The sequence below is a fragment of the Citrus sinensis genome, chromosome 2 (genome assembly GCF_022201045.2).
Source record: "Citrus sinensis cultivar Valencia sweet orange chromosome 2, DVS_A1.0, whole genome shotgun sequence".
NCBI classification, from domain to species: Eukaryota; Viridiplantae; Streptophyta; class Magnoliopsida; order Sapindales; family Rutaceae; genus Citrus; species Citrus sinensis.
Window position 1 is genome coordinate 28903640 of NC_068557.1, and position 23020 is coordinate 28926659.

Here is a 23020-nt window from a genome sequence, read left to right on the forward strand (position 1 = left end):
AATTTGCACCCCTAGAATCTTGTTTGCTGGTCCCAAGTCCTTCATTTCAAACTCCCTAGCCAACTGTGCCTTCAATTCTTGGATTCGATCTTTGTTGGAGCCTACTACCAACATATCATCTACATACAACAACAAAATAATGAAATCATTATCTTCAAACCTTTTGTAATATGCACAATGGTCTGAACTGAGTATGTTGTATCTAAGGCTCATGATGAATGAATCAGATCTCTTATACCAACACTTCGGCGCCTGTTTGAGACCGTATAGAGATTTGTTCAACCTGCAAACCAAGTTTTCCTTTCCTGTTTCTGCAAAACCTTCTGGTTGGACCATATATATTTCTTCTTCAAGTTCTCCATGAAGAAATGCAGTTTTCACATTTAATTGCTCTAGATGTAGGTCAAATGTAGCAAACATTGCCAAGACTATTCTGACTGTTGTGAGTCGAACCATCGGAGAAAATATCTCGTTGAAGTCAATACATTCTTTCTGAGCATATCCTTTCACCACCAATTTTGCACGATACCGCTCCACTTGGTCATTGCCATCACGCTTGATCTTGAGACCCATTTGTTTCAATAACTTTTCTTCCACGTGGTTGTGGTATAAGTTCCAATGTCTTATTCTTGTGTAGAGCTTCAATTTCTTCCTGCATTGCTGTCATCCACAAAGCAACATCTGAGCTTTCTAAAGTTTCATGGAAAGTTGATGGTTCTCAATCCTCTGTTAGAAGACAGTATGCAACATTGATATCTGTGACATACTCCGAGTACCACGCCGACGATCGTCTCTCATGAGTTGACCGACGAACTTCTAGAGCCTCGGACTCTACTGGTTCTTGTTCCTCGTGCTCTGGTATTGCTTCAGAAGAATCTGAATCTTCTGGATTATTTTCCATATATACCGGCACAGTCTCTGACTTTTCTTTTACAGTGCCATCATCTCCATCTTTCCTTTGCAGTTGATCTTCTATAAAGATAACATCTATGCTGATGACGATCTTATGGGCAGTGGGGTCCCACAAACGATACCTCTTTACATCACATCATATCCCAAGAAGATACACCTCCTAGATTTTGGATCTAACTTTGTTCTTTCTTGGGTATTGTACATCACGTACACAGGACATCCAAATGCATGTAGGTATGAGTAATCAACTGGTTTTCCAGTCTACATCTCCATTTCTGTCTTCAACCCAATAACTGTAGATGGCGACCGATTTACTATATAACAGGCAGTTTTGGCTGCTTCTGCCCAGAATGAATTGGGTAGACCAGCAATCCTCAACATAGCTCTTATTCTTTCTGTAAGAGTTCTGTTCATCCGCTTCGCCACTCCGTTTTGTTGAGGAGTGTATACTATCGTGAACTGCCTCTGAATACCTTCTTGCTTACAGAAAGCAAGAAACTCGCCGTCTGTATACTCTCCACCATTATCTGTCCTCAAGCACTTGATCTTTTTACCAGATTCAAGTTCCACATGCGCTTTGTATTCTTTAAACACTGGAAATACATCTGACTTTTTCTTAGTTGGATACACCCAATATCTCCTCAAATAATCATCAATGAAAGTCACCATGTACTTTGCACCTCCCATGGATATATCCGGCGATTCCCAAACATCAGAATGAATCAATCGCAAAGTGCATTTACTTCTAGCAACAGATCTACTGAATTTTAATATATGCTGCTTACTTGTAACACAATGCTCGCAAAATGGTAAACTTACAGATTTGAGCCCTGAAAGCAATTTTCGCTCAAAGAGAATTTTCAAACTTTGTTCCGACATGTGGCCAAGTTTGAGGTGCCACATCATCGTTGATTCTTCTCAATTTGACGCGACACACGTATCATCTTCCTGTAGTGTTTCCCCTTTAAGCATGAATATATTAGCACCGATCTTTTCCGCCTTCATCAATACAAGCGCGCCTTTAATGATCTTCATAATTTCATTCTCCACATGAGTTTTGTACACATGAGTTTTGTACCCATGACTATCCATTAGTTCCAAAGACAATAGATTTTTCTTCAGGCCGTTAACATGTCGTACCTCCCCAATTGTGCGAATTGTACCATCAAACATTGTTATTTTGATAGTACCAATACCAGCGATCTCCAAGGCATGATTATTACCCATATATACAGATCCTCCTAAGATAGGTTCATATGTGTGGAACCATTCTCTCCTATGGGTCATGTGCTAGGTAGCTCCTGAGTCTATAAGTCAGACATCAGATAGTCGTTTTCTGCCTTTTGAAACAGTTGTTGCCTCGCTATAGAGAATTTCGCCATCGTCCAAGGTATTTGCTACACACCCATGAGCATTTGATGACTCAGGTTCTTTACCCTCTTTTCGCTTCTGGTTACTCCAACATTCTTTCTTGACGTGCCCTTTCTTGCCACAGTTGTAGCATTTAACATTCTTCTTACTTCTGGATTTTGATCTACCATGATTGTGACTCCTACTGGGGCCGTGTTCCGTTGATCTCCCTCTCGTCACCGATAGCGCCTTCGCTTGCTATGAACTTACTTGTCTGTTTTTCTTATTTTTTCGCCTACTCTCCTAATTTAATACAGAGGCTGCAACATCGTCGAAAATCAGATTGTCCGCTGGATTATTGTTCGTCAGGTTGATGATGAGTTGATCATACGAATCTGGTAGACTTTGAAGTAGAAGCTCTGCACGTTCATTCTCCTCTATATTATAACACAATGTTGTGAGTTGTGAAAATAAAGTCTTCAAGGTGTTGATGTGGTCGGTCACCATTGTAGATTCCGCCATTCGAAGAGTATAGAGTTTCCTCTTCAAGAAGATTTTATTGTGTAGTGACTTGGCCTCGTACAATTTTGTGAGAGTATCTCATATTTCCTTCACTGTATTTTTCTCTGCCACACTTGATAATACTCCATCCGCAAGTGTCAAGTGTAGATCAGAAATGGCATTGCTATCTATCTCGTTCCACTTGTCATCAGTTATCTCCATGGGTCTTTCTTCAATTGGTGCCAAGCAATTATTTTTCTTCAATACAGCTTTTATCTTCATTTTCCATAACGAAAAATTATTTCCGTTAAATTTCTCAATTTCATACTTTGCCGCCATTTTGTTGATAAATACCGCACACAATCTAGTGTACCACCTTGAATAGTTGTGAGTATGTGTGAGAATGCACACCAGAAAATTTCTCAGAAAAGACTAGAGGGGTCACAATAGTCCTACTTAAAACCCAGACTCCTGAAGCTCTTTTCGCCTTTATGACAGAACTTTCCTAGACATGTACAAAACCACACAGTTGCTTTACTCACACCACTATTCCCTGCTTTGCACCGCCAATACTAGGATTGCTCCCACCGTTTCACGTGAATAGTACTGTATACATGAACAATATCATATACGTGAATAGTGCCATATACGAAAACAATACCCGACTCTAAAAATTCAACCAATAGCTCTGATACCAATGTTAGGAAATTGGTGGGTGAAGCAGACACGCAGCTAAAATAGAATTGGAAGAAAATAAAGAACAAGTACAAATAGCACACCATAAATTACATGGTTTAGCTTTTAGTCTACGTTCACGGGCGAAGACAGAAGGAAAATATTTTACTAGTGAAAATGAGTTACAAGTATTGTAGTATTTTAGCTCACTTCCCAAAACCCCAATACAGCCAAACTCTCAAAACACTAAAACAAGAGCTTATAAATGAGCCCCTCTATTTATAGTCAAAATCTTGGCTACTATTCATGTATTTTTTTCAATTATTTATTATTTTTCAAAATTCAAAGTTTGATATTCAAAGTTTGAATATGTAGAAGAGATATCAATCTTGACATCTGAAAACTTCTTGAATTAATATTGGTTAAAATGATGTAATTGTAGTACGTAAGGTCAGACAAAAAATAATGGCAAAAACCAGGCAAATTCTTCCACCAATCAATTACCAGGTAATTTAGGTCTGCTGAACTTTCAATCTCTTGCGTTGTGAATGATCAAGAAGTTTCTATTCCATAATGTTCAAACCTCGCCTAATTATTGTCAACTAAAAAAAAAAAATGTTATGCAGCCATTGGCCTCCGATAGGCTAAATCCCCTTGTGCTTCCAAATAAGGAAGATGGTAAAAAAATATAATTTCAGCTATGCTTCTCCTAGTCGTACAATTCTTCATGCTCTCTATCTTTACTGATGCAAATCCTCTCGATATAGCTTGCTCCAATACAAGTTATGCTCCTAACAGCCCGTTTGAAAGTAGCCTAAAGCTCCTTCTAGAGTCAATAGCCACCAATACTTCACAAGGCTTCTACAACTTTTCCATCGGAGATGACCCTAATCGAGTTTTTGGGCGAGCACTTTGTCGAGGGGATGTTAACCGCACAGTTTGTCAGAATTGCCTCGAAAACGCAAGACATGAAATCTTGAAAAATTGCAAGACTGCTGAAGAGGCAATCATATGGTATGAATTATGTCAAATTCAATACTCATACCGGAAATTTTTAGTGATGGTTTATGCAGGACAGTACGCAGAAAAGTGGAATAATCAGTGGAAGAGTGTGTCCAATCCTGCTCGTTTCATCGAAGTATTAACTTACTTAATGACTAACCTCTCAATTGAGGCCTCATCTGATCCGGCGATGTTTGCGGTCGGTGAAGTTAAATTTCCAAAGCGGAAAACTATATATGGGCTTGTGCAGTGTACCAGGGACATTAATTCCCGTGACTGCAACGACTGTTTGACTGGCGCCTTGGGAGACCTCAAAGCATGCTGTGGTGCTCGGGAGGCTGGGATTATCGTAAATGAGAATTGTAACTTGAGATTTCAGCTCTCCCTCTTCTATAATGCTTCAACACGTATATCACTAACATACCCAACTTCCACAGGTGAGATCGTTGACTTTAATCAATCATGTATTGTTCGTTTACTAGTTTGCTTTTGCTGTCACTGCAACAAAATTGAAGCAATTAACAAAATCTTTTTTTTTTTTAATTACAAGATGATGACCTATCGATTAAAACAATCCAAATTTGGCTATAACTGATTATATATAAAGTAAAACCTCTCTATAGTCATAATATCGAGCCTAACTAATTTTGTTACTATAACAAAATATAACTGTAGTTATAAAATTATTATTTTAAAATTATCTTTAGTGTAAGTAATATAGAGATAAAGCATGCACTATATTAATAATTAATATCAAATTCAATGTATAGACATTGGTAAAAAAAGTGGACATGATTTCACAATATGCAAGTTATTTTAAATGTTTAAATGTTTACATTTTCTTAAATTTTTTTTTCTTCTCAATGTAAATTCTATAAATACTACACAATAATTTAGTAACAACTCTGAAAAATAAATCATTGTCCTAAATAACTTTTAAAAAAAATATTTTTCTTCATCCTAGACATTTAATATAACAAAACACACACACACACACAATTACTACTATGTGGAGGAAAAATTTTTAAATCAGAATTCAGAAAAATTATAAGTTATTATAATGTGGAGTTTATTCTTATTTACAACTAACCCAAAGTGGGACAAGAGTTGTAGGAATATATATACAGTAAAATCTCTTTATTACGATACTTGTCAATATTTAGTTGCTACCAATCAAATTAAGTCTACATCTTATAAATATGAGAGCGCCTCATTAAAGAAGAACAACTAATCATATTCAATTTTCTTTTTAAAAAGTGTATGATTAATGAAGAGTCATGGTTGTACACTGTTTGGGAAATGATTTGTATTATGAGTTGGTTTATGTCCTTTAAAATGCGGGTATTTTTAATATTTGGTCATTTCAATTCATTCGTATTCAGAGTTGTATCACAGCTTATACAGTTAATTTGAATTTAAAGGGTTCGTTTTTAATGAAAAGCAGACGGAAAATGGAAGACTGGGATGGTTGTTGCGGTTGCGTGCATATCAACATTTGTACTAGTTGTCCTCATTGGATCTTATGTTGTCCATCTTCGCCGGAAGAAAGGAGCAAAAAATGGTAAAAAAAAAAAAAAAAGGCTTTCCACAAATACATTGAAAAATTCCCCACAATTTAGGGACTAATATGTTTAATTTGCCTTTGTAGATGAGAAAAGAAGCCAACGAGGGTTACTACATGAATTGGCAGGACCAATATCAGTATCACTAACACAAGAAGGGGATTTGGTTAGTTCAGAGGAATTGCCTTTTGTGCATCTAGCTGTTATAAAGGCAGCAACTGATGGTTTTTCTGATTCTAATAAGCTTGGACAAGGCGGGTTTGGCACTGTGTATAAGGTAACACTCTATTGCCTAGTTCAATATCGCACAAAAGATATTCGGACCAAAATCTTCTCATATTCTAGGCTTTCACCGTAGTAAAATATAAGAACGTAATTGGTTGTTAACAAAAATTAAAATTACTAAGAAATAATTTCGACCACACATCAGTGTACATGTATAAATGCAAAAAACCCTTAGAAGCTAATTAAGATCATGAAAGGATTCTTATCCTCACTGAAGCAAAAGCACTAATTTCAGAGTATATACATATAGCACACCCAACGAAATCAGTTAATATATAAGAGAATACAAACATGTCATGATTAATTAGATGTTTGCACATACACCCATTGAAGGGAATATATTTCCATAACTTTTAGTTAATCCTCAGGGTGTTCTGCCGAATGGGAAGGAAGTAGCAGTTAAAAGGCTGTCAAGGAAGTCATGGCAAGGTTTGGAAGAGTTCAAGAATGAAATCATACTTATTGCAAAACTTCAACACCGAAATCTTGTAAGACTAGTGGGTTGTGGCATAGAGGGCGAGGAAAAGCTGCTTATATATGAACTCATGCCCAACCGAAGTCTTGATTGCTTTATCTTTGGTCTGTCTCTGCTACTGACTGCAGACATATGAACTTACACAGTTGCTTCAGTTATGTGTACTAATCTCTCTCTGGACCTTGGTTTACTCAATTTCAGATTCTGAAAGACGGTTGCAACTTAATTGGAATACATGCTATAATATTATTGGTGGAATTGCCAAAGGACTTCTTTACCTTCATGAAGACTCTCGGCTTAAAATAATCCACAGGGATCTAAAGCCGAACAATGTATTGCTGGACAAAGATATGGTTGCCAAGATTTCAGACTTTGGTATGGCAAGAATTTTTTGTGAAAATCAGAAGACAGCTAACACTAGGAGAGTAGTTGGAACCTAGTATGATTCTTAGCTTTTTTTCATTTACCAACTATTTAGCATATTTTTCCGGAAATTATTTTAATCATGCTGTGTAATTGTTTTTTCGCATTTGGAACAGCGGATACATGGCTCCGGAGTATGCAATGGAAGGACTGTTCTCAGTGAAATCTGATGTTTTTAGCTTTGGTGTAATAGTGCTTGAGATCATAAGTGGCAAAAGAAATAGCGGTTTCTATCTTACAGGACATGCTCAGACACTCCTTGCATACGTATGTTTAATGTAGCTGCTAACTAGAATTGAGATTTTGCTTCAAATGGATGTTATTATAATAAACGTAAGATTATAAACCGTTTTTAATTGGAATTGATTGCAGGTATGGCAACTGTGGAAAGAAGGTAAAGAAATGGAATTTGTAGACCCTTTGTTGATGAAATCAAGTTCGATTCCACAAGTGGTGAGATGCATACACATAGGGCTTTTGTGCGTGCAAGAAGATCCAGCAGTAAGACCCACCATGTCAAATGTGGTGGCTCTTTTGGGAAGTGAATCAATAGCTCTTTCAGAACCAAGGCAACCCCCGTTTCCTGTGGGAAGAACAATCGTTCTCGCTGAGCAACCTTCGACCAAAGATCCTTCTGTGTGTCATGACCTCACTGTTTCTACTCTCTCACCACGATAACTGTTACATTCTTTTTCCCAAGTGGTTAAGAGTTCAGCGCCGAAGGCAAATAGCAAAGTGAATGGATTTGGATCATCCCTTGTTTTTTCACCTCCATTTTTATAGTTATAAGTTTTGACTTTGAAAGATCTAATGACGTTATCAATAATCAAGATTGAGTTTTCCAACGTGTAATGCTACAACTATTAAACTTTCCTTTTTAATACTTAAATTTTATTAAGTTCGAACTCTCTCTCCTCAATTACTTTTACACGATCGTTATGAAAAATCGAACTCTCTCCTGTGACACCTACCTCTAAAATGAAAAACTGTTTCCCATGGATTTATGAAAAATTGATTAACTTCTAAAATCTGAAATTTATTTATATATTTAATTTTATGTCATGTTGCCAAACTGGTGAAGGAGATGTGTGGGCGAAGCATGAATCGCTTGTCAGATGAAAAAAAAAAAAAAAAGGAAATGCAGGGTTTACCATTCATGATTGTAGTGTTTACCTTGTTAAATTCTAGGGAAATAACATTTACGCCTCTCATTTTATTTGGGTTATTGAATGAAGGCTGCACATGCAATGATGAGGTACTGTTTCTATGATAGAATTTAGGCTTAGAAAAAGTGAATAGCATTTACAGCTTTCAAAGAAAATGTTAAAAAACTTTAACCTTTTGGAGCAAGGCAATTACTGAACTTGGAAGAGAGAGCGATTCTGAGGTTTTGCATTCAGTGAAAATCTCGTATGTTTCTTTGTCCTTTAAAGTAATTTCAGTCCCACAATTATATACAATATATTGTTGTTCCTGAACCTGGACTACATACGTCAATCTTTTAAGCCCACAGCCCATATACACCCACCCATGTCTAGTAGGCTGCTTAAAACATACTCTCCAAAATCTGTTCAACTTGAAATCCTAGCAGCTATCATAGTGATTTGAAAATCTGTTTCCTGCAAGAGCAAAATTAATAATGCACATAATTTTTAATATATAAATATGATGTTATTAGGAATGATAATAATAAACTTTTCAACGTTGAAAGTACGTATTTTTATGGGAATCGAACAACATAATGATATCTCAAATGAAAGCCGTGATTTGGCTAATTGATTTCTGGGAAATATCAACTGATGACTTATATATATATATATATAAGGAAAAAGAAAAAAATTGGAATTAAATTTTGTGTTACTCTCGTCTTGTGAGTTATGAACGATCAGAAATTTATACCAAATCTAATTTTGATCCATTAATACTTTGCAATAACTAAAGGACAAAATGAAAATACTCTCTGTAAAATATCTTCAAAACTTAGAAAATTCCACTTTAACCATTGGATAACCCTGAGGGCTGAGTCCCATGTAACAACTCCCTTGAATCCGTCGTCACGCACCCACTTCCGTCTTAATCAAACTTAATTTAATCTGATGTCCTTTTTCCTCATTTAACTTTTCACAAATTTGACTGAGATTTTCGGACCTCTTTTCCTCCGTGGGACCGAGAATTTGTCCTGAAACAAAACAGTTAATTGGAGGAATGGGACCTTGACTTCACCTTGTGAACTGAAGACAAGTCTCCTTTGCCAACTCCACTTCTGCAGCTTCCACCAATCGTTTCGTTTCCACATTAAATCTCATCGACTAAAATTAAAAATTAAAACAAAACAAAATACAAAATTTAAAAGAAAAAAAAAAAAAAAAGAAGGTAGACGGTGATTATTTAGAGCATTATTATTAGTTGTGCGCAACAAAAAAGCTGGGAATTACATATGACTCCCTTGAAATTCTTCATGTTGTTTCTGTTTGTGATCTATCTTTCAAGCTTCCAATTCAGTTTTACAGCTGCAGCTGACCTAACACACGTTTATCATTTCTGTTCAGACACGGCAAATTTCACCAGAAACAGCACCTTTGAATCAAACCTCAATCGTCTCCTCACTTCTCTTCCCACTAACGCCAGCCGTGGGAATGGATTCTCCAGGGGTTTCTTCAACGCCACCGCTGGCCAAGACCCAAACAGGGTCTACAGCCTCTTTCTCTGCCGCGGTGATCAAACTACCGACATCTGCCAAAACTGTGTCACTTTTGCTACCAGAGATGTAATTCGGCTTTGCCCAGTTAGCAAAGACCCCATAGTATGGTACGATGAGTGCCTTTTACGTTACTCAAATAAGTATATTTTTTCTACCATCGAGACGACGCGCACTGTCTATTTGTGGAATACTCAAAACGCAACAGACCCCGTCAAGTTTAACGATCTAGTGGGGTCTTTGATGGGTGAAGCTGCATCCCAGGCAGTGAATGATCCCAAAAAGTTCGCTACAAAAATGGCAAATTTCACATCCTTTCAAAAACTTTACGCACTTGCACAGTGTACACAAGACCTGTCAAGTTCTGATTGTAACAAATGTCTTCGAGGAGCGATTGCCCAGTTGCCGACTTGTTGTGGTGGAAAGCAAGGAGGACGAGTGTTGACTCCGAGTTGCATTGTCCGGTATGAAGTGTACCCCTTTTACAATGAACCAGCGACCCCGGCACCGGCACCTACTCCAGTTCTTCTTTCTCCTCCACCTCCTAGTTCGGTAATCAGGCCTCGTGGTAAAGTTCAACCCACTTTCTAACACCATTTCTTTCATTATTTTAAGCAATGCTTTTTCGTTTGCTTTTGACTTTTCAGGGATCGAAGATATTGATACATATATTTTTTTATAATTCCAAGGGAAACGCACCAGAAAAATTTTATATATTTGGTGTTGGACTTTTGTTTATTCTATTGAAATTTCGGCTAAGAAGTAACCCAACACTTACAAACTAGCCTTATCTCTAAACTGACACTTTTTAAAAGTTGGATTTACATTGATTTTGTAATCAAAGTGTCTGATGACTTTAACCATTAAAAACAATGTTCGGTTTGGATGTTTAATTATTCAATTTGATATTTCACAGTCATGAATTTCTAGCATGCCCAATGAAACATATTGCTTTTTCCTGCAGGGAAAAGCGGAATCTCATCATCAACAATTAATGCCATCGTGGCTCCAATTGCTGTCGCAGCAGTGCTTTTTGTTGCGTGCTTATGCTTCCTAAGAAGGAGAGCAAAAAAGAAATATAATGCTATGCCGGAAGAAAATGGTAAGCACGAGAGCTACATTATTACTAAATCAGACAATTTTTTAACAAGAGCATGCACACATACAAATTGTTGCTACTTTTTTGAAGAGTAAATAAATTACTGTTTTGTGCAGCTGATAACGATCTTACAATTCTAGAATCCTTGCAATTTGATTTCGAGACAATTGAAGTTGCCACAAACAAATTCTCAACTGATAACAAGTTGGGTGAAGGTGGATTTGGTGAGGTTTATAAGGTATACCATTGATTATCATGACATCTCTGGAAATTTTTACCGGTTGCAAGAGGTTACACAATACAAATTTTGTAATTGTTGATTAATGTATATTTGCAGGGTGTGCTTCCTAGTGGACAAGAAATAGCCGTGAAAAGGCTATCAGCAAGCTCAGGACAAGGTGCACAAGAATTTAAGAATGAGGTCGTTTTGGTTGCCAAGCTTCAACACAGAAATTTGGTTAGGCTACTGGGATTTTGCTTGGAGGGAGAAGAAAAGATACTTGTCTACGAATTTGTGCCAAACAAAAGCCTTGACTATTTTCTTTATGGTTAGGATGATTCACATAAATTTCAATGTCTTAAAAGAGTTGAATATTCAAGACTTTTGAATAGATTGTTCGAGTTTTTATCCGTCTTTTCAAGATTGATAGAATTTCTGGATTGCATTTAAATTCAATTTCCGAATTTCAATTTGAAATATTGATTTTGATATGTGCAGACCCTGAAAAACAAGGACAATTGGATTGGTCAAGGCGCTACAAGATAATTGGAGGGATTGCTAGAGGAATTCTTTACCTTCACGAAGATTCTCGACTCAGAATTATACATCGTGACTTGAAAGCTAGCAATATACTCTTAGATTCAGAGATGAATCCAAAAATTTCAGATTTTGGCATGGCAAGAATATTTGGAGTTGATCAAACTCAAGGAAATACTAGCAGAATAGTGGGGACATTGTAAGTATAGACAACTATTACCCTTTTTCACATACTCTCCTTCTGATTAGTTTACAATTTATGCATTACATCCTCTAGCAGAACCATTTAGTCTGGATTATAAATAAATTGTATAGAGTTATTTGAATAATTTCAAAAGATTTGTTGTTGTCTTTAGATTGACTTAGTTGCTGGTTTACAGTGGTTACATGGCCCCAGAATATGCTATGCATGGGCAATTTTCTGTGAAATCAGATGTATATGGTTTTGGTGTCCTAGTCCTGGAGATTATAACTGGCAAGAAGAACAGCAGCTTTTATCAAACAGATGGTGCTAGAGATCTTTTGAGCTATGTAAGCATTTCCCTTTATTAGTGCCTATATCATGGCACAAAAGTAAAAGCACTAAAAAAGAGGTAGAAACTGCAACCTTTTTTAATATACTTGATATACTGTTTGCAGGCTTGGAAACAATGGAGGGATGGAACACCTTTGCAGTTGTTGGATCCAAATCTGACAGATTCTTACTCAAGAAATGAAGTGATTAGATGCATCCATTTGGGCTTATTATGTGTCCAGGAAGATCCAGCTGAGAGGCCATCATTGGCAACAATAGTTCTCATGCTCAATAGTTACTCTGTCACACTTCCGTCGCCTCAACAGCCTGCATTTTTCATAGGCAGTCGAACTGAGAGGAGCTTGCCCACAAAAGAATTTGAGTTCTCTGATAAATCTACAAGCAAGTCGATGCCATGGTCTGTTGATGAAGCATCAATTACTGAAGTATACCCCCGTTAACTTGTAAAAATTGTTGACGATGCTTCTTCTTTATGTTAGTATATGTTCTCCCCAAGGGGAGTGCTGGTACATTACGAGGGAGAATGACATGGTTTATGACAAGCAATAATGATAAAGAGGAGGCGCCCTTCAAATTGAATGGCGCCGCGTTACATTTTCCAAAGTTTTTATTTGTTGAAGTATATGATTATTGTATGGATGAGTAACGATGCAACGTTGGGAAATCAAATATTCCATTACGGTGTCGTTTGCGTTTAGTGTCGTCCGGTTAGTGTTTGCTGGGTCCGGACTCCGGAGCCCAATTTTCCATTACGATGTAGTTTGTGTTCTATGCCGTAAGCATCCAGTTCTGTCTGAGTCTTCAATTTTTTCTTTTTCCCCTGAAAATTGTCTCAATCTATTTAATTTAGTGAAAATTTCAACAAAATTTGACTGAGATTTTCCGTCTTTCGTGCTTGACTTCCCTTTTATTGACTTTGCGTGGACAGGTCTCCTCTGCAATAATCAACTTCCGCATCTTCACCACGCGTTTCAACTTTCAAACAAAGTTGTTTGATCAATCTCATCGCCATTCACCAACAATAATACTTAATAAATGAACAGAGAAATTAAAAGCAATAAAAAATAAAAAAAGAGGAAGATAGACGATCATCACATATGTATATCCGTAGTACTAAGAACTATTTATTGTATTCATTCCCGGGTGAGGTCAGCCTGAGGCTGAAAGCGAGAATCCAAATGCGTTCCTTCAAATTATTCATTTTCTTTCCGTTTCTGTCTTTTGTAAGCATTTTTCTCAGATTCACAACTGCAGCTGACCCAGAATACCTCGCTCATAATTGCCCAAATACAACAACTTTCAGCAGGAACAGGACTTCTCAATCCAACCTCCACCTTTTCTTCTCTTCTCTGCCCACTAACGCCAGCCGCAGCAACGGATTCTTCAGCCGTTTCTACAACGCCACAGCAGGCCAAGACTCTGACAGAGTCTACGGCCTCTTCCTCGGCCGTGGCGATCTTGGCAGCAGCGCCTGCCAAGGCTGTCTCGCTTTTGCTGCCAGAAATGTTAATATCAAAATTTCCTTCTTCCTTATGTTGCAAAGTCCCTAAATATCAACTCTTCTAACATATAACCCCTTTTTGTTTTGTTTTGTCCAATTTCATTCATTTACTATGGCAAATCGATAAATTTGCCACCTAATTTATATCGAAAGTTCAATTTGATACCAAAGAATTTTGATAATAGCTCTCTGTACCACCGAACCTTTTTTTTATGTTAACATCGTTAGGCAAAGGTTGATGTCGCAGGGGCAATTTCGGTATTTCAAAATTTGGTTTCATCTGGTAAAAAGGGACGCCTCTTTATAAATCAAAACGGTCAATGATGGTGAGTCAAAAAAAGAAAAAAGGGCCAATGATGGTTTGATATAAAATGAAAAAGTTGAGTGCTACAGAGAAATTGATAATTTCCTAATCAGAAAATACATATGTAATTACTATTATTAAATTTAACATTGTAGTTGATATGTATTTTGAGAAACAAACTTCATTCTAATTGTTCTTTTAACATTCATATTCATATCGATAAAGAAAAAACTATATCTATATCAATTTTAATAAATGTTAAAAGAACAATTAAGATGGAATTAGTTTCTTAAAATAATTATTTTTTTGAAATTTAATTGTAATTGATATGTATTTATTAAAATTGGTATAAATATAATTGTTAAAAGAACAATTAAGATGATTTTTTTTTTAAATAAAAATTTTCAGAATTTTTAAAATTAATAATATTAAAATTTAGCAGCGGATCAATGGGTGACACATGTCTGCCCCTATTGAATGTTAAATTAACTTTAATAAATATATATTCATATTTAAAGACTTTAACTAATAACATAAATAAAATTATATGAAAACTTAATCGTATAATTTCATATTGGGCGTAGTAGGGGCAATTTCATATATAACTATTTTTGTTACTTTTTTTCCATGTAAGTGGATAAATTGTCCTTATATATATTTAAATAATTCCTATAATAAAATTGTCCTATGTAAAGTATATGTAAACTATTTTATCACTTTTTAAGTGGTAATTTGATATAACAATTTGGGTGTTGGAGTACGTTTTTGTAGGTACCCCGCCATCATTAAAGCTTATCCAATGAGGAAACAAGATAATTTTTGTTGTGAAGGAAAAAGTCCACTTTCACAAATGCATTTTCAAATTTATCAAAAGCTAATCATTCATATATATTCTAAAGCAAATAACACAAATCATTTGAAAATATCAAAGACATGCTTAATATTTTGGAGCAACTTAATTATTGAAATTGGAAGAGAGAGTGATTCTGGGGTTTTCACTTTTCATCCACCTCTCTATAGGTGAAAATCGCGCAACTCAAATGTTTATTTGTCCTTCAAACTAATTTCACAGTGGCTCTTGTGATAGGCTTATAAAATGATAAACTAACAAATGCACGACAAATGGACGACAGAAACGGCAGCCAATGCTGCCATTTTACGCGTTTCTTTTTTTAATTTGTTTAGTGGGGCCGATAATAAATAATAAAATAGGACCCATAGAAATTTATTTCTGTCGTCCCTTTGTCATTCCTTTGTTCATTTAACACTGCTCTAGCCTCTAGGATAAGTGGCGTTCAAATAACTGTACTCTTTCAGTTTACAAGTGTACCCATCATTTAAGCCCAGCCCGGCCCACTTATACCCAACATAATGGGCTGCTTATGAAATACTCTCCTATAATTCTGTTGAAGTAAGAACCCCATCATTGTTTTCTGAACCTCGTTTCCTGCAAAAATCAATTACGCAAACAATGCCATTAAAATAGTAGCAATAAACTTTTCAAAGAATGTACACGGGAATCGGACTAGATCATGACATTGTAGTGAAACATGCGATTTGGCTAATTGGCTTCAAGAAGATACGAAACGATGACTTTTAAACTCCTCAATTTGAAGAATTTTCAAATAATATTTGAAAGGTATAATATTTAATTAATACATATATAACATGTATAATTTACTTAAATATAATTTTCAATTATATAATAATATCCGTTCATCATTGTCTCCTTTTATATGTAGTACCGAACAAGTTAAGGAAGTCATGTTCATGCCCAACCTAGTTTTGATCCATCAGCATTTTACGATAATTAAAGGACAACATACTCCCTGGAAAATATATTCATAATAGACAGCTAACATGAGACTTGGCTATGTTGCAATTGTAGTACCATACTACAGTTGCAACCAGCCATTGGATCCATTTAAATTTATTGTTGTACCCCTCATTCAAGTGGATCTAATAGATGGTTGCAACTGTGACACGGTACCACAATTACAATATAATCAGACCCGCTAACATGTATCTCTGACGTCACGAATTGACTTCTGTCTTGATCAATTTAACGTTTTTTTTTTTCCTTCATCTAACTTTCCACAAATTCTTCAATCACAAAAAAATAAAAATAAAATAAAAGTTCCAGAATTTCATTTGATTGAGGCTTTGCGACTTTTTTTCTCCGGGTGATTGGAAGCAAAACAAGTAATTAATTGGAACGGGACGAGCTTGACTTCACTTAGTTGACTTTGTGCAGACGAGTCCCGTTTCCGACGCAACTTTTGCAGCTTCCACTACTCGTTTCTTCATTATATTTGATAAAATCTCGTCTCCATAATTAATAAAATAAAAGGTAGAATAAAAAGCAATAAAGAGGAAGAAGAGATAGAGGATTGTATTTGTAATCCACAGTACGCAACAAAAACCTGAGATTCCAAATGCCGCCCTTGAAATTCTTCATGGTCTTTTCGTTTCTCATATATCTTTTAAGCTTCCAGTTCAGTTTTACAGCTGCAGTTGTCCCAATATACGCTACTCATGTTTGCTCAACAACAGCAAATTTCACCAGAAACAGCACCTATGAAAAAAACCTCAATCTTTTCCTCTCTTCTATTCCGACTAACGCCAGCCGCGGAAATGGATTCTCCAGCGGATTCTTCAACGCTACAGCCGGTCAAGACCCAAACAGGGTCTATGGCCTCTTTCTCTGCCGCGGGGATCAAACTACCAGCGGTTGTCAAGACTGTGTCACCTACGCTACAAGAAATGTACTTCAGCTTTGCCCAGTCAGCAAACAAACAACACTATGGTACGCTGAGTGCCTTTTACGTTACTCAGATCAGTCTTTCTTTTCTACCATGGCCGCAGCTCCCACTGTCTCTTTGTTGAATACAGAAAATGTTACGGACCAAGGCAGGTTTAACGAGCTAGTGGGGACTCAGATGAGCCAAGCTGTAACTCAGGCTGTGAATAATACCAAAAGGTTTGCAACGAGAAAAGCAAATTTCACAGCCTCTCAAACACTCTACAGTCTTGCACAATGTACACCGGACCTGTCAAGTTCGGCTTGTAACAGATGTCTTCGAGAAGCCATCGCACGGTTGCCAATTTGTTGCAGTGGAAAGCAAGGAGGAAGAGTGTTGACTCCGAGTTGTAATGTATGGTATGAATTGTACCCTTTTTACAATGAATCAGCCACAGCGCCGCCAGCACCTGCTCCGGTTCTTCTTTCTCCTCCACCTCCTGGTTCGGTAACGACGTCTCGAGGTAAATGTGAACCCACTTTTTATTGCCATTTTCATTATTTTAAGTTTTATATGCTTTATCGTTTTCTTTTGAGGGGTCTGTCAATGATACATCTGGAAGTTATGATTTTAAGTGAAAGGCAACCAGATTTTAGGCTCCTTTTGGTATTAAGCTACAGTTAAAGTGTTTGATGAATACTTTATGTGGTGATTTTGAAGTCAAGTTAATTTTATTGTACACTTATCTTATTTAAAATTTATACATATTACTATACTTTTAACTTTTATTTTATAAAAGCCACTAAACTTTAGTCTTCACAATTGTGAGGTCATGAGTTTGAATCCCTACAACGCATTGTGGGGGTTTAATTTCTTTCCTCAAATTTGAGTGAAGGTAGAGTGGAGTAGACGTCCCTCGAATATCAGAGAGGGTAAAAATTTAGGCATGCTTCATAAGAATCGATGTAAATTAGTCCCAGTAATAATCTAATTTGTAAATACAATCAGTTGTAATATCATGTAATATGAGTTGTACGCCGGATCAATAGTTTCATGTAATAAAAAAAAATTTTATTTTATAATTATAATTTTTTTCCACTGTAACTCACTACTAAATAGGGAGGACCTTAAAAAGTTGGATTGATATTGATTCATAATATACGTGATTGATGATTTTAACCATTTAAAACAATGTTTGTTCTAGTTTGTTCTAGATATTTAACATTCAATATGATATTTCACATTGATGAATTTCTAGGATGCCTAATGAAACATATTGTTTTTCCCTGCAGGGAAAAGCGGAATCTCATCATCAACAATTATTGCCATTGTTGCTCCAATTGTTGTCACTGCAGTGCTTTTCATTGTGGGCTTCTGCTTCCTAAGAAGGAAAGCAAAAAAGAAGTATAATGCTGTACCGGAAGGTAATGGTAAGCACAAGAGCTACTTTATTACCAAATCAATTGTTGTAACTTTTAACAAGAGTATGTACGCATACAATTGTTGTAACTTTTTTGTGAGACTGATTTAATTACTTTTTGTTTGTGCAGCTGATAACGATCTTACAACTCTAGAATCCTTGCAATTTGATTTCGAGGCAATTAAAGTTGCCACAAACAAATTCTCAACTGATAACAAGTTGGGTGCAGGTGGATTTGGTGAGGTTTATAAGGTATACCATTCATTATCATGATATCTCTGAAAGTTTTTAGCAGTTGCAAGACACGTCACAAATTTTCTAATTGTTGGTTAATGTATCTTTGCAGGGTGTACTTCCTAGCGGGCGAGAAATAGCTGTGAAAAGGCTATCAAAAAGCTCTGGACAGGGTGCAGAAGAATTTAAGAATGAGGTCGTTGTGGTTGCCAAGCTTCAACACAGAAATCTGGTTAGGCTACTGGGATTTTGCTTGGAGGGTGTAGAAAAGCTACTCGTATACGAATTTGTGCCAAACAAAAGCCTTGACTATTTTCTTTTTGGTTAGGATCATTTACATAAATTTCAATGTCTTAAGAGAGTTTAATATTCAAGATTTTTTAATAGATTATTTGAGTTTTTATCCATCTTTTCAGGACGGACAGAATTTCTAGATTGCATTTAAATTCAATTTCCAAATTTCAATTTGAAGTATTGATTTTGATATGTGCACAGACCCTGAAAAACAAGGACAATTGGATTGGTCAAGGCGCTACAAGATAATTGGACTGATTGCTCGAGGAATTCTTTATCTTCACGAAGATTCTCGACTCAGAATTATACATCGTGACCTGAAAGTTAGCAATATACTCTTAGACGCAGAGATGAATCCAAAAATTTCAGATTTTGGCATGGCAAAGATATTTGGAGTTGATCAAACTCAAGGAAATACTAGCAGAATAGCTGGGACATAGTAAGTATAGACAACCATTCCCCTTTTTTACATACTCTCCATTTGATTAGTTTACAATTTATGCATTATATCCCCTAGGAGAACCATTTAGTCTGGGTTATAAATAAATTGTATAGAGTTATTTGAATAATTTCAAAAGATTTGTTGTTGTCTTTAGACTGACTTAGTTGCTGGTTTACAGTGGTTACATGGCCCCAGAATATGCTATGCATGGGCAATTTTCTGTGAAATCAGATGTATATAGTTTTGGTGTCCTAGTTCTGGAGATTATAACCGGGAAGAAGAACAGCAGCTTTTATCAAACAGATGGTGCTAGAAGCTGCAACCTTTTTTAATATCCCTCATATACTGTTTGCAGGCTTGGAAACAATGGAGGGATGGAACTCCTTTGCAGTTGTTGGATCCAAATCTGACAGATACTTACTCAAGAAATGAAGTAATTAGATGCATCCATTTGGGCTTATTATGTGTCCAGGAAGATCCAGCTGAAAGGCCATCAATGGCAACAATAGTTCTCATGCTCAATAGTTACTCTGTCATACTTCCATCGCCTCAACAGCCTGCATTTTTCATAGGCAGTCGAACTGAGAGGAGCTTGCCCACAAAAGAAATTGAGTTCTCTGATAAATCTACAAACAAGTCGATGCCATGGTCTGTTGATGAAGCATCAATTACTGAAGTATACCCCCGTTAACCCGTAAGAACTGTTAACGATGCTTCTTCTTTATGTTCGTATATGGTCTACCCATGGGCAGGGCTAGTACAGTGTGGGGGAGAATAACATGGCTTATGACAAGCAATAATGATAAAGAGGCGGTGCCCTTCAAATTGAATGGTGCCGTGTTACATTTTCCAAAGTTTTTATTTGTTGAAGTATATGATTATTGAATGGATGAGTAAAGAGACAACGTTGGGATATCAAATTTTCCATTACGATGTAGTTTGTGTTCTATGTCGTCTGGTTAGTGTCTGCTGGGTCGGGAGCCCAAAGTTCAGTGAAGTTATTCAGTGATAAAACGGCTTGGCCAGTATCGATTTAACATCTTCATGGTTTTAATTTAAATTTTTCTTTGGGTCTTGTGCTATGTTTTTACCTTTTATATGCTTAGTAAGTATGGACTAGTATTAACCATCTATCCTAGATTATAAACAAATAGTATAGATTTATTTCAAAATTGTCTTTAGTTTGACTTAGTTGCTGGTTTGTAGCGGTTACATGTCCCCAGAATATGTTATGCATGGGCAATTCTCTGTGAAATCAGATGTACATAGTTTTGGTGTCCTAGTTCTGGAGATTATGGGTGCGTTTGGGATTGAGGTGCTGTACCTTTTAAGCTACAGTTATTGTGAAAAAAAAGCTGTAATTATGAAATAAAAGTTAATAATATATAATAAATATAAATTTTAAATAATAATTTTATCAAAATTATTAAAGATATAATAAATTTTATATTATACAAGTGAAAAATTATATCAATATAACTTAAAAGCTACAGCAGCTAATATTTACCAAACACTTTAGTGCTGTACCTTTTAAGCTACAGCTGCCCAACCTCAATCCCAAACGCACCCTATAACTAGCAAGAGAAACAACAGTTTTTATCAAACAAACGATGCTGAAGATCTTTTGAGCTTTGTAAGCGTAAACAAGATAATATGTTGACACTTTCGCCTTTATTAATGCGAATATAATCACACACGAGTTAAAAGTTACACAAAATTTACGGACATTTCGGTTATGACTTGATAATATATAATTTGCAGGGTTGAAAACATTGGAGGGATGGAACACCTTTGTAGTTGTTGGATTCAAATCTGGCAGATTCATACTGAAGAAATGAAATGATCAGATGCATCCATATAAGCTTATTGTGTATCCAGGGAGATCCAGCTGAGAGGCCATCAATGGTGACATTTTCGGGGAGAGTATGTCTTTTTTTTAAATAAAAAAAAATGTTGTGTCATTTTAGTTTTGTTTTATTTTGTTTAATTATTTTTTTAAAAAATCTTTGGAAGCCTAGATCAGGCCTTGTTCCATAATGGGCCTGGCCCTGCTTTGGTCCATCAGACTTGAACGGACCTAGCACGGACTTTGGCCAATTCTCTCAAACATAGACGGACCTGGCCCGACCATTCACTTGCCACTGAAACCTGGATCTTAATTAAATAAATGGGCAATTTTCAGAAACCTCCCCTGAGGTTTGATATAATTTCACTTAGATGGCGAGTTTAATTGTATTCTCACTTACCTCCCCTGCCGTTAGTATACATACGGTTTGACCGTTAGTTGACGAGGGCAAATATATAAAAGACAAGGTGAAATTATAAAAAAATCAAATAACAATAAAAAATAGTTTAAAATCTATTGGACAATTGTATTAACCGATTAGACACAATATCCATTGTGTAAAAGAGTGCATTTCTCTTTCTCTTTTCTTTCCCCAGCACCAAAAAGCAATGGATGACATTCTCTCACAATTTTCATTGTACTCACCTACTCTTATTTGCTGGAACAAAAAGAAATACACATCAAGAGCATACATAACCCATGAAGAAGAAAAACATAGGTGGTCGGAGAAGGTCACCGACCAATGATGATCAACGGCGGCCGGAAGATGCCACTGTTATTGGAGTTTGTAAGAGGTTAGTTACTTTATCAAAGTCTAAAATTTTTAAATACCTTTGATTTTCTTGTTTTTGGAGTTTTATAAGTGGTTGTTGGTTGTGTTTGATTTGTCTTATTCATGGGTTGGTACTGGAAAAATTGATTAAAAGGAGAATGAGTTTAGCCATATGTGGCTATGAGTTGAAAAAATTTAATTATTAGCTATTTTATGTTTGTGATTTACACCATACATAGCGTAATAAGGATATAAAGTCAAAAATTTGTTATTGTTATGCAAATGGGTGTGTAAAATAGAAGTAGTCTTAGCTGTAATTTTTATTTTTCCCGCCGAAGTTTGCTTAAGTTGATATGTTTATGAATTTGCAGTGTTTATATGCGCCTGTCGCAGAAACACAGTTTCTGCGTTTGTGGGTGACAAGTTTGTCTCCCATGCGACAAGTCCTTATCGCACTAATACAAACTGTGTTTTTGGGTAACAATATTGTCGCATGTACGATGAACTGATGTCGCCTGTATTGAGTTTCTGTGTTTTTAGGTGACAAAATTGTCGCACGGGGGACAAGTCTTGTCGCACAAAAACACTGTTTTTGTCTGTTGTGCGGCGATATGTTTTTGTCGCAATACATTCTGTGTTTTTGGGCGACAGCTTTATGTCTCCCGTGCGACAGCTTTATGTCTCCCGTGCGACAGTTTTTTTGTCGCACGAACGCAATTTCTTTTTTTTTAGGCGACAAATAGGATTTTTGGGCGACAAGTGAAACAATATTTTTGTGTTTTGTGCCGTGACATGCTCTTATCTCACATACAGACATTCTGTGTTATCTGACATGCATATGACATGAAAAACATTAAAATGTATTACTATTATCATTTTTTCTTTATTACTTTAACTGTTGTTGATATTGTTTAGCAATGTCATTAATATTATTATTCATAATTATTACTTTACTTTCACTTATTAACGTGTGCTTAATCACATATGATAGAGACGAAAGGCCAGTTGAAATGGACTGCTTTGACTTAGCGGATGAGAATGAGTTTGCTCTCTTTTATTTGAATGATGAGGTTCACATTGAGCAAGTGACGGCAATAGAAGATTTTGTTGAGATGATGGCAACAAATGACGATAGAGATGTCTTTGCAGATGAATGTACATAAGATTTTTGTATATTTTGTATAAATGTGAT

The 23020-nt window shown here is 36.1% G+C and overlaps 1 protein-coding gene and 1 pseudogene across 1 annotated transcript; both read left to right on the forward strand.

Annotated features, from left to right (window-relative positions):
- Nucleotides 1–3988: 3988 nt before the first annotated feature.
- LOC102629057 (cysteine-rich receptor-like protein kinase 8) lies at nt 3989–8121 on the forward strand. The gene is made up of 7 exons (XM_015526960.3): nt 3989–4877; nt 5885–6001; nt 6089–6279; nt 6656–6866; nt 6964–7201; nt 7302–7452; nt 7558–8121. The coding sequence occupies exons 1-7, from the start codon at nt 4139–4141 to the stop codon at nt 7861–7863; spliced, it is 1953 nt and encodes a 650-aa protein (XP_015382446.2). The 5' UTR covers nt 3989–4138; the 3' UTR covers nt 7864–8121.
- Nucleotides 8122–9432: 1311 nt separating this feature from the next.
- LOC102622618 (uncharacterized) lies at nt 9433–20247 on the forward strand (annotated as a pseudogene).
- The last annotated feature ends 2773 nt before the right edge of the window (nt 20248–23020 follow it).

Coding starts and splice junctions, on each gene's coding strand:
- LOC102629057 (XM_015526960.3), top strand. CDS start 4,139: ATGCTTCTCCTAGTCGTACAATTCTTCATGCTCTCTATCTTTACTGAT. Junction 6,280..6,655: donor GGTTTGGCACTGTGTATAAG/GTAACACTCTAT, acceptor GTTAATCCTCAG/GGTGTTCTGCCGAATGGGAA. Junction 7,202..7,301: donor AGGAGAGTAGTTGGAACCTA/GTATGATTCTTA, acceptor CATTTGGAACAG/CGGATACATGGCTCCGGAGT.